Source organism: Boleophthalmus pectinirostris, unplaced genomic scaffold (genome assembly GCF_026225935.1).
Source record: "Boleophthalmus pectinirostris isolate CB_2022bp ecotype Guang Dong unplaced genomic scaffold, ASM2622593v1 HiC_scaffold_7, whole genome shotgun sequence".
NCBI lineage: Eukaryota > Metazoa > Chordata > Actinopteri > Gobiiformes > Gobiidae > Boleophthalmus > Boleophthalmus pectinirostris.
In genome coordinates, this window is record NW_026571473.1 from 2,178,392 (window position 1) to 2,190,826 (window position 12,435).

Here is a 12,435-nt window from a genome sequence, read left to right on the forward strand (position 1 = left end):
ACTACATCAAATCTGGGACAAAACCCAGATCAAACTTGAACTCAGCCAGGACTGAACCAGGACTAGACTGAGACTAAACTGGGACTAAACCAGGACTAAACCAGGACTAACCCAGAATTACACCAGACTAAACTGTGACTAAACCGGGAGTAGACTGGAACTAAAATGAGACTAAAATGAGACTAAAATGGGACTAAACCAGGACTAGAACAGGACTAGAACAGGACTAGAACAGGACTAGAATAGGACTAGAATAGGACTAAACTGGAACTAAACTGGGATTAAACTTGGACTAGACTGGTTCTAGACTGGGACTAAAATGGGACTAAAATGGCGCTAAACCAGGACTAAAAGAAGGACTAAACCAGTACTAATCTGTGAGTAAACCGGGACTAAAACAGGACTAAAATGGGACCAAATGTAGTCTACATTATGAATAAACTGGGATCAGACTTTTGGACCAAACCAGAGGAAGTTTGAGCTCACCTTATTTCATTGTTTACTTCTGTTCTCAGTTGTCTGTGATTAGTCCTGTTCTTTTTTTCAGTCTAAAATGATGAGTAAATGTCCACCTCTCCATCGTGTGTTCCTTTTCTAACTGCTGACCGCGTTTACTGATCAGTGTGTTCCTCCCACAGAAACCCCTGCAGCCGGACATGGGCCATAACTCTCTGGCAAACTTCCAGATTGAGAAGAAGATCGGACGAGGACAGTTCAGTGAAGTGTACAGGGCCAGATATCTGCTGGACAACACCTCTGTGGCCCTCAAGAAAGTACAGGTATGTACACGTACAGCACAGTACAGTACAGTACACATATGTACAGTACAGTACAGTACACATATGTACAGTACAGTACAGTACACATATGTACAGTACAGTACAGTACACATATGTACAGTACAGTACAGTACACATATGTACAGTACAGTACAGTACACATATGTACAGTACAGTACAGTACACATATGTACAGTACAGTACAGTACACATATGTACAGTACAGTATATACACATATGTACAGTACAGTACACATATGTACAGTACAGTACAGTACAGTACAGTACAGTACAGTACACATATGTACAGTACAGTACACATATGTTACAGTACAGTACACATATGTACAGTACAGTACAGGTATCTGCAGCTATTCTTCTTTAAAAGGACCATATGAAAGACTCTGATTTTACATTCCAGAAGTTATGCCATAATTTGATATTTTGAGTTTTAAGATGCTCATTTATCCAATCAGAAAACAGAATGAGCCTCACATGACTCTCTCATTTGACTCTCATTTGCACTATCAGTTTCATTGCTGAAATCCAGTTGGTGTAAACCTAAAAATTGGTGTAAAATTAAAAATTACTACTGCTGTAAAAAATATTGCATTATTAACGAGTTAACGCAAAATAATTTGCGGCATACATTTTTTTTAACACTGTTAATATTTTAATTGCAAACTAGTTTTTTCATAAGCTGTGGCCACTTCTGTAATGTTAGAAAAACAACAGGATCCGGCTGTAAACATGAAGAAAATAATTCGTATGACACTGAGAAGTTCCATCAGGTCCACTGATATTACACATATGAGACAAACAAAATAAACTCTCCTCCAAAACATACAGCGAATCCACAATCGCCTTCAATAACAGAGGTTTTACAGGCTCAGAGCTGCTATTATCTTCATAAACTCCTGGAGGAGAGTGTATCGCAGCAGGACTCAAATCTGTCTCACTATTTAATAGATATTTCTGCTGCTGGACTTATTTTCTCTTCTGAAGTGTTCGCTCTGCTGCACGACATGTAAACAAACAGTGTCGTGTGATGACGTCATCAGTCTTAGTGCAGCAGCGTTGGCACAGACAAACATGGTCACAAACACAAATGCAATAAAAAAAAAACAAATCCACTTTTCTATGTTGATAAAATTATTAAAATGATGATTCAAGGGTCAAAAATGTGCAAATAATTTGCGATTAATCGAGAGTTAACTATGACATTCATGAGAATAATCGAGATTAAATATTTTAAATGACAACACTATACAATACATATAATAAAAATTATACTAACAACACACACACGCGCGCACACGCACACACACACACACTTGCATCACACTTCATCAAACTGGGACAAAACACAGAACTAACCTGGACTCGACCAGGACTAACCCAGAATTACACTGGACGAAATCGGGACTAAACCTAAAATGTCTCTGATCTGAACAGTCTGTCCCTAAACCCCAGCACCTGCACCATCATGAGTCAGTGCTAGTGCAGCGTCTGCAGCTCAGGGAGGGAATTCTGGAGGTTCTGTGCTTCACATGAGACATGAACATAAACTGAGAATGAGACAAGTTGCTATTATAGTTTACCTGATGAAAAACAAAATGGTGCAAGTGTTGGACAAAATATTATAGTATTTTTAAGCCAAATGCAAGTAAATAAAATAAAAGAACACATTTTTATTATTTTTAAAGTGAGTATATTATGCAAGAATCTACTTTTTGGAGCTTTCTACCAAGTTTTAACATTGCTTTCTCATTAAAAACTTTCTTCTTAGGCTCTAAGATTCTTTCCAACACTCCACCCACAAGCCTGCGTCACTCAGAACGTCAAAAAAGACAGTAAAATTTATTAAACTTGTTAATATGTTTTTTTTGTTTGTTTTTTTCCAGTGAATATAACATTAAAAGGTAACATGGTGATCTAAATCTGTTTTGTGTTAGCAGCTAATACCTCACAGAAGTGTAATACTCGTCTTTAAGTTCAAAATAAAGCAGAATATACCCCCATGCACATCCAAAAATAACACAAGTCTAGTCTAAAAATACAGACGGTGTAGTGTAGCTGTTTTAAGTGTGTTTTGTTTCTTTTCAAAAAGGCAAAAACACTGTGTGAATACAAGTGTTCACGCTGGGCACCTCCGCTGAGTCTGAGCCGCCATCTCCTCCTCTCCCACTGCAACCACACAAATCATGTTTAGACTATAGACGCGTTTCCAGACGCTTTCTACATCTCTCCATCTCTCCTTCTCCTAAACATGTCATAACACTCCTCTTTTTCTTCTCCCTCTCTCCCCCTCTCCTCCTCTTTCTCCCCTTTTTGATCTCTCGACAGATATTTGACTTGATGGACGCCAAAGCTCGCCAAGATTGCATCAAAGAAATAGATCTGCTGAAGGTAAGGTACCAGAGGAGCGGTGAAGACGGTACCAAAGCGCTCCTCTGTTCACTTTTACACCATAAAAACCGCAGATCCTCGCCTGTATTCTCTCGATTATGTGCTGTGTGTCTTGAACAGCTCTGAATACGAACACTTCAGTGCTTTTCTGCCTTTTCGTCTCCCACTGAGCGTGAATGTGGCACTGCTAAAGTTACAGAAAATTCCTCCAGGCTTGTTGCATCGTCTGCTGTTGTTATTTATTGATACTTTGCAGCTGATGTCGTCAACATTCCCCGGGGGTGTGATGCTAACTGTAGGCATGCTCTGTCTGAGGCATCGCTAGACTTTAATCTGAGCTTTTTTTTAACACAATCTGACCAGAAAGAGATGATTTATCTGGAACTACAACAGGGGAGATGGTTTGTGCTGTGAAACTAGCCTCTTTCACATGACACAATGACAGTCTCAAGATAGCCAGCGTTGGCCAACAGTTTTTCAGTGAGTCACTCTCCTCTTTTTTAGTTGAAAATCAAACTCCTGAACAGAACCATGAACATTCATAGTCATCACAGGCTTCTGAAAGTGTGTATTTTTAAGTTTTCAAACAATCTTAAAACTTTTTTGACATTGCAATGTGTGCATTGTGTCGACATTGCAAAATGTTAAACATTTCACCATAGAGATACATGTAGAACACACCCAGCTTGATATCACTGGGAAGTAAACAGCAAGGCCAAAAATTCCAGTTAATGCATCTGATATAAAAATGTATTGAACAGATACATATGTACTCTAGTTTATGAAACTGTTGACCTTTTTTCTGTACCATTTTTGGTTCTAAAGTTCCATATGTTTTAAACAGACCATGTATGAAACATGGAACAAAAATTATTTCCCAAATTTCAAAGACCTGCAAATCATGTCAATAAATGGATGTATTTCATCATATCTTGTGTTATTCCATCTTTGAACTGTTGATGAAGGGACAGGATTTTTCAAAAAAAAGTATTTAAAATTATAAAAATTTGCTTGGAAGGACTGACATATTTTATAGAAATAGTTTCCTTTCATTTTGAAGTAATTTTTATTATGTATTTGGAAGAAAAAAGTTGACAAATGATGTAAAATCCTGCACCTTCTACTTGTTTGTACAATTTTCCCTCCGTTACTTTTCCCTCCGTTACCATGACCTTTCTTAATAAAAAATCTCATGAGTCAAAAAGTAAGAGGTTTTTCAACCTAATCTTGTACCATATGGTAGAAAACTATATGAAGCAAATATTCAAACCAGTTTGTTAAGGATATGGAAGTGAGAACCAAGAGTTATCACTGTTTGGATTTATTGCCCAAAAAGTGCTGCATATTTTCATTCCCTCCGTTACCGACATGAGTTTTAAATTTTTTGTCAACAACTTGAAAGAATATCACAGGTTTAACTTGACCCTGTTGGAGTGTAACTCTTTCCTACATTCTGATACTTTACTTATTTCAATAGTCCCTCTAGTTTCTGAATAAGAGACATTTGAATGTCAAAAATCTGCCCTGTTTCCCTCCGTTACCACTTGACCAGACCCACTGCAAAGTATCAGCTGTTTACAGTTGTAGATTGTAATGATAAATGGTCACATTTTTATATAGACCTTCAAGACACTCAAAGCTCTTTACAATGAGGAACCCATTCACACACACAAAAACACAGACACTGAGGGGGCGAGGTGGGTTAAGTGTCTTGCCCAAGGACACAACAACAGTGCATCTGCTGGAGCTGGAATCACACCACCAACCTGTGGGTCAGTGGATCTGTCTTCTCAACCAATGGTGTTTATGTGGAGAACGGGATTCGAACCACCTTCTGATCAGTGGACAAACACTTAAAGGTTGTATAGAGGATTTTCCAAGGAACGAGAAATCCAGCGACTGTTTGTCCTTTTTCAAATGTTGCGCATGCGTGAAACCACCCCCCCTCCCCTACAGCTCCCTACGTAGAAACGCCTCCTCCCGCCTCCTCTTTACGCCAGAAACAGGTTTGTTTACAGCCGGTGAGCTGCACATGACTTGTAAACAACTAACTACAGTGTTGGTTAGTCAAGACGGAGAAGTGAGGAGCGGGGGGAAGAGCGGATCGGGCAGCGGGGACAGGAGCAGGAAAGGGGTGCAGAGAAGGTTGCGCGGAGATTCAGTGGGAATGATAGGATATCGCTTTCGTGTCCTGAAAGACGTTTGTCTAGCTCTTGGAAATAAAGTACGTTTTCATAATAAGCAGAAGTGACCTGTCCAGGAGTAATTTGGCGACCAGTGGTTCAGTCTTTAGACCCTGCGTCTGCTTCAGTCGCGCCATCGCTGGAATGAATCTACAAGAATCACCTTAGTTTGGCTTCGCTGCTTTTCCCCTTGTCTTCTTCTTTCAGCGACCTCAAAAACGGACTTTCTTTTGTGGCTAACTGCTCCTGGATTCTTGTCACCATTGCAACAAACTTTGTGCGAACTGCGAGGAAGATATAGGTAAAAAAAGCCGCTAAGAACTGTTGCGTTGGTGGAGTAAACAGCGTCTGTGCGTCTTGCGTCTGTGGACTGCGTGACAGTCGTACGTAAACCACGTACTGGCAGCGCAGGCAGGTCAGTTACGCTAGAAACGTAGGGAGATTGATTGACAGCCTGTCAGCTCACAGATAACGAGGCAGTGTCGTTATCTATTGGCAAATGTTTAGCCCAACCATGTCCAGAGTTGATGAATTTTTATTCTCTTTTTTTTGGTCATCATAATTACAAGGCTACTGCATCTCTATAATGCTATCATTGACAACTTGAAACCAAAAAAATCCTCCATACAACCTTTAACCAGCTGAGTTTCTGCTGCCTCATAATAATGTCATACTCATTTTTAATATGAAACATTCAGAAATTCACAAATGTTGAACCTGATCATTTCTGTTCATGACTAAACCAAAGAATCCAAGAGCAATGTTACTTCATTACAACGTTAGTCAAGTAAAAGTACAAAGTAGTGGTCCAAGAAACAGATGTTAAGCAGCTTCAAGAAACACAAATGTTCAAATCATTTCATATTGTCACATGAAGCTTTTGTCACTTTAGACTTACGATGGGAAGAGTGACTTTAACGTAAGAGTAAGAGTAATGTTACTTCAATACAAATATTACTCAAGTAGGAGCAAAAGTGTTCTAGAAAAAAAAAGACTACACATTTTTAGTAGAGGGTCTGCCACCTGTTGTCTCCATGGAGATGTTATTGATTTGTCTAGAATGTTCTATAGTACAGATCTGTCGTGAGGGAGACGAGCAGGTTACAGCACTGTGCTACATCACAGGTCAGATCTGTGGAGAGGCGTCCCTGTTCACAGAAGGAATTACTGTGTTTTTGAACAGAAGCTTTTATGACACAATGATCATTTTTTAATGGAAACTTAAACCGGGACTAAACCAAGACTAAACCAGGACTAAACCAGGACTAAACCAGGACTAAACCAGGACTAAACCAGGACTAAACCAGAGACTAAACCAGGACTAAACCAGGACTAAACCAGGACTAAACCAGGACTAAACCAGGACTAAACCAGGACTAAACTAGAGACTAAACCAGGACTAAACCTGAGACTAAACCAGGACCAAACCACGACTAAACCAGGACTAAACCAGAGACTAAACCAGGACTAAACCAGAGACTAAACCAGGACTAAACCTGAGACTAAACCAGGACTAAACCAGACTAAACCAGGACTAAACCAGGACTAAACCAGGACTAAACCAAGACTAAACCAGGACTAAACCAGGACTAAACCAGGACTAAACCAAGACTAAACCAAGACTAAACCAGGACTAAACCAAGACTAAACCAGACTAAACCAGGACTAAACCAGGACTAAACCAGAGACTAAACCAGGACTAAACCAGGACTAAACCAGGACTAAACCAGGACTAAACCAGGACTAAACTAAACCAGGACTAAACCAGGACTAAACCAAGACTAAACCAAGACTAAACCAGGACTAAACCAGGAACTAAAACCAAGACTAAACCAGGGACTAAACCAGGACTAAACCAGGACTAAACCAGGACTAAATCAGAAACTAAACCAGGACTAAACCAGAGACTAAACAGAACTAAACAGACTAAACCAGAGACTAAACTAGACTAAGACTAAATCAGTAAATCAGGGTTAAACCAGCACTAATGCCACGTCATGGAACATTCCAGTGAAAGCATTAACATCTCCACGGAGACAAGCAGGTGCCGGACCCTGCAGTAGAAAAGCCTCACCGTGCACCTTTCCCTCCCTCGTGTGTGTGTGAGATCTTCTCGTGAGTAGACCGCGGTGCTGGCGTCTGAAAGCCGGCGATTGTGTTTACTCGAGCACTTTTGAGTTTTGTTTTGCAGCTTGCATTAGCATACATGTTTAGCCGTATTCTCTTCCCTCAATTATGCGCCGCGCTTTTAGCACGTGGCAGCTCAAATACTAATGAAGGATCTAATGACAGTTTCAATGTTTTTAGCTGTCTGCGAGATGCTAGCGGTGTGTCAGAAAGGTTCCAGCACGAGTCTTTTGCTGTGTGTACTGTACGCACTTCAGGCAGATCCAGCGCATTAGGCAAAAACAAGGAAACAAGACCAATTAGCTAGTGCCAGTCAAACCGCCAGATCCGCTCCCGGGGGTTTGTGAGCCAATCAAACGCGAGCATACTCAGATGTGGGGAGGGCGCCGCGGGGAGGTGTACTGCGCGGCAGAGACGGGGTTCACTGTACGAGATGAAGTGTGTGGCCTCGCGGCGGGGGTCACGCCGGGGGCAAAGGTCAAAGTGGGGTGTGAGGTGACACAGATCAGGTAGGTGTGTTTGTATGGAGGAGAACAGCCTTAATGGCACGATCATGGTTTTTATGGTAAACTAGGACTCAACCAGGACTCAACCAGAGACTAAACCAGGACTAAACCAGGACTAAACCAGGACTAAACCAGGATGAAACCAGGACTGAACTGGGGGCTAAACCGGGGACAAAAGCAGGGACTAAACCAGAACTAAACCAAGACTACACCATGACTAAACCAGGACTAAACCAGGACTAAACTAGGATTAAATTGGGGACTAAACCAGGAACGAAACCAGGACTAAATCAAAACTAAACCATGGAATAAATCATGGGCTAAACAAAGACTCAACCAGGACTAAACCAGGACTAAATTGGGGACTAAACCAGGAACTACACCAGGACCAAACTAGGTCTAAACCAAAACTAAACCATGGAATGAATCATGGGCTAAACAAAGACTAAACCAGGACTAAACTAGGGCTAATCCAGAACTAAAATAAAACTAAACCAGTACTAAATCAGGATTAAACCAGAACCAATCCAGGAACTAAACCAAAACTAAACCAGTGACTAAACCAGTGACTAAACCAGTGACTAAACCAGTGACTAAACTGACTAAACCAGTGACTAAACCAGGACTAAGCCAGGACTAAGCCAGTGACTAAACCAGGACTAAGCCAGGACTAAGCCAGGACTAAACCAGTGACTAAACCAGGACTAAGCCAGGACTAAACCAGTGACTAAACCAGTGACTAAACCAGTGACTAAACCAGGACTAAGCCAGGACTAAGCCAGGACTAAGCCAGGACTAAACCAGGACTAACCAGTGACTAAACCAGTGACTAAACCAGGACTAAGCCAGGACTAAGCCAGGACTAAGCCAGGACTAAGCCAGGACTAAACCAGTGACTAAACCAGGACTAAACCAGTGACTAAACCAGTGACTAAACCAGGAGTAAACCAAGACTACATACATTAGGACTGAAAAATCTTTGGCTATTTGATTGGTCTGACCATCGCCCAAACTCAAATGTCTAAAATCTATTGGAGGAACTGTTGGAGATGTCATCACTTTGCCTGGAAAGTCCCTCAGTGTGGCATTTAACTTGTCTATCTCCTTCGGGACAAGTGAGTGATGCCACCAGGCCAAGTTACAGGTCACATCTGTGGACAGGCCCTGCTTTTTTAAACAATGAAACTGTATAAAACAAAAGAATAATGAAATCAAAAGCTACATCCATGAGTTTGTCTTTCTGTGGAACATTCAGGGCAGAGTCGTACGTCTTCATGAACTGAAAAAATGACACGTGAATCTTTAATTTCTCTCCGCGGACCCCGTGAACTCGGCTCTCCCCTTTCTCCCGTTTTCCTTCTCATTTGTGACGTCGGGCGCCGCTTTGTTTCGCATCTTTCCTTTTCCGTCCCCTCAGAGCCTTTTGTCCACTTCTCCTCCTCGTCGTCTTTACAAAGTGATTGCCAGAGAAGCGCGGAGTTGTGCCCAGTCAGCCTGAAGAGAGCCGGCTCCTCTGCTCCTCTCCCAGGGACAGGCCGAAGAGGACGGGGGCCAAATCAGAATAATGAGCACATCTCCCTCTCTCCCTCGCCTCCTCGCTCTGTCCGTTCTATTTGTTTGTTTGTCTCTTTGTGTGTGCGCGCTCATCTGTGGCTTTCATTTCTGGCACGATGCTTTCGACTTGAGAATCTCACTCCTCGGGCTCCTTTTGTCTAACGCGCAAATATTGGCTGCAAAAACAACGCATTTCCTCTGTCAGTCTTTAGTGCGTCTCATTCAGCGTCCAAGAAGCGCGGTCGTGTTTGTGTTTGTGGTGGAGTCGGTTCGTTTGTGAGGAGGCTGCACAGCTCCAGAATACTTTTTCACCGTCACGATTCTAAATGTTGGAGTTAAACGCACGAAAACATACACACGCTCCTGCTGTGTTCCGAACAACTGGGAGATTAGTTATTTCTCTTATAAAAAGATGAATTCTCAGAGCTCCAGTCGTGGTCTTGTATCGTCAAAAGTCTCACAGTTATATCGTGCTCCATCACAGTCTATCAAATTACACGTTTCTTTGCTTAAATACACTTAGAATTGTGTGTGGATGAGTTGTACAGTTGTAGGGAGTATTATCTGTTACATAAAGGTGAGTTGTTGTACAGTTGTAGGGAGTATTATCTGTTACATAAAGGTGAGTTGTTGTACAGTTGTAGGGAGTATTATCTGTTACATAAGGGTGAGTTGTTGTACAGTTGTAGGGAGTATTATATTACATAAAGGTGAGTTGTTGTACAGTTGTAGGGAGTATTATCTGTTACATAAGGGTGAGTTGTTGTACAGTTGTAGGGAGTATTATCTGTTACATAAGGGTGAGTTGTTGTACAGTTGTAGGGAGTATTATCTGTTACATAAAGGGTGAGTTGTTGTACAGTTGTAGGGAGTATTATCTGTTACATAAAGGTGAGTTGTTGTACAGTTGTAGGGAGTATTATCTGTTACATAAAGGTGAGTTGTTGTACAGTTGTAGGGAGTATTATCTGTTACATAAGGATGAGTTGTTGTACAGTTGTAGGGAGTATTATCTGTTACATAAGGATGAGTTGTTGTATAGTTGTAGGGAGTATTATCTGTTACATAAGGATGAGTTGTTGTATAGTTGTAGGGAGTATTATATCTCAGTGCTTGAGTGGAGTTGTAGGAGAGTGAGCTCCTCTGTCTCTCTAGAGTCTGGTGCAGTGGGTGAGCACAAGAAATTATCAGGAAATTAAGGAAATTGAAATAGGAAATGAAGAAGAATTGAATAGTTCTGGTGCAAGAATAGCTAAAATACAGAGAGAACTACATAGACCATGATCCTTTGCTCTGTTACAGTGCATGCACATGAAGAAAGAAGTGTTATTAAGCACTTTTAAATGAACTTAACTTAAATTGTGACAGAGCCAAACTGATGTAGGGGATTTCAAGAGGAAAAAGTAGAAATTCACAATTTTGTTATTGTATGGTATCATATAAATATTGTATTGGGAGATTTGAACATCGATACATCTAGATGTGTGAAGAATTCCCCAGTCGTCCAGGTAGAATCCATGTAAAGGAGAAAATTCAGTTTTTCAACTGGACAAAAGGGTTAGTTTGGTTTTGCAGCTCATCCAAGCTGCTTCTTCAGTTCTATATGTTACACCTGTGTTTTGTGTCGTCCATCAAATGTTATTGCTTCGTCTGGAATGTTTCACAATATGGCTTTAGTCCTTTCTATCTACAGGGAGATCAAACCAGATCAAATCAGATCAGATCTGTGGAGAGGCGACCCCGCTCACAGTGAATGTCTGTTTTTCTAGGTATTTTAAACTATAAAACCACCTGTAAATGAATAAATGTAAAGTTCAGCTCTTTAAAGTCAGAATTTGGAACATTCCAGGCAGAGCAATGACATCTCCATAGTAACGTACAGGTGACGGACCCCCCACCAGAAAAGTTTAACTCATCAACAATGAGAGAATAACAGTGATCTTTGTGTTCCTTAGATATACTGCCATGTTGTAGACTGTGCTGGGGTCACAGTGTGAGGTGGGGCAGGGGCCTCTGTGGGCCCCAAACATGTCACATCAATATTATGGCTAAACTCCTTTGAACTGACAACAGCCACGTCACGAGGTTGAATAATGGCGCCACTTTCTGGAGTTATTTGAAAACATAATTTCACTTTTGTTTGTTTATTCTGACAGAGAACATGTCGAGCGTCGTGTTTGTTTGAGTTTCCTGGGAGTATTAACCCTAAACCAGGTCAACAAATCTGCAGCCAATTCCACCTCACAGATCTGACCCGTCTCCTGCTCACTCTTAAACTCCAGTCATTTTAGCCAGAATATTCATGTGTCAAGTTTGTAGAGCCAGTCTTTTTGTAAATGTCTTTCAAAAACTGAAATTCTCACATTGACGCTAACTGAAGGTATGCTCTGTCTGAGACTTAGAGTTTAATCTGATCTTTACTTTACTACAATCTCACTATAAAGAACTTACCTAACGCTGCATTGTTTAACTTTTCTGGTGAAGGGTCTGTCAAATGCTTTTTTTCTCCATGGACATGTTATTGCTTTGTCTGGAATGTTCCACAGTATGACCAACAGTTTTTCAGTTAGTCACTCTCACCCAAAATCAGATGCACAATGCTGCTAAACTGTTCCCTTTATGAAAGTTAGTTAATCTGTATATATATACAGTGTTGGGAATTTTAAAATGTATTCCCCTACAGATTACAGATTACATACCCCAAAATGTAGTTTGTAACGTAACCCATTAAATTACTTAAAGTGAGTAACATAATCTGAATACTTTGGATTACTTGATATTGTCATGTTTTTTTTTTAAACGACATGAATGTAGCAAAACATCCTGAAAATTCATGTTTGTTCTGTTGAGCCCAAGTCTCCATGAACAGACTTTTGT

General features: G+C 40.8%; 1 protein-coding gene across 1 annotated transcript in view; it reads left to right on the forward strand.

The window, feature by feature from the left end:
- nek7 (NIMA-related kinase 7) overlaps positions 1-12,435 on the forward strand; it is a 223,321-nt gene that overhangs the window by 107,793 nt on the left and 103,093 nt on the right. The window contains exons 3-4 of the mRNA XM_020927750.2: positions 639-779; positions 3,126-3,188. Coding sequence (XP_020783409.1) covers positions 639-779; positions 3,126-3,188 — 204 coding nt within the window. The remainder of the gene's footprint in view (positions 1-638; positions 780-3,125; positions 3,189-12,435) is intronic.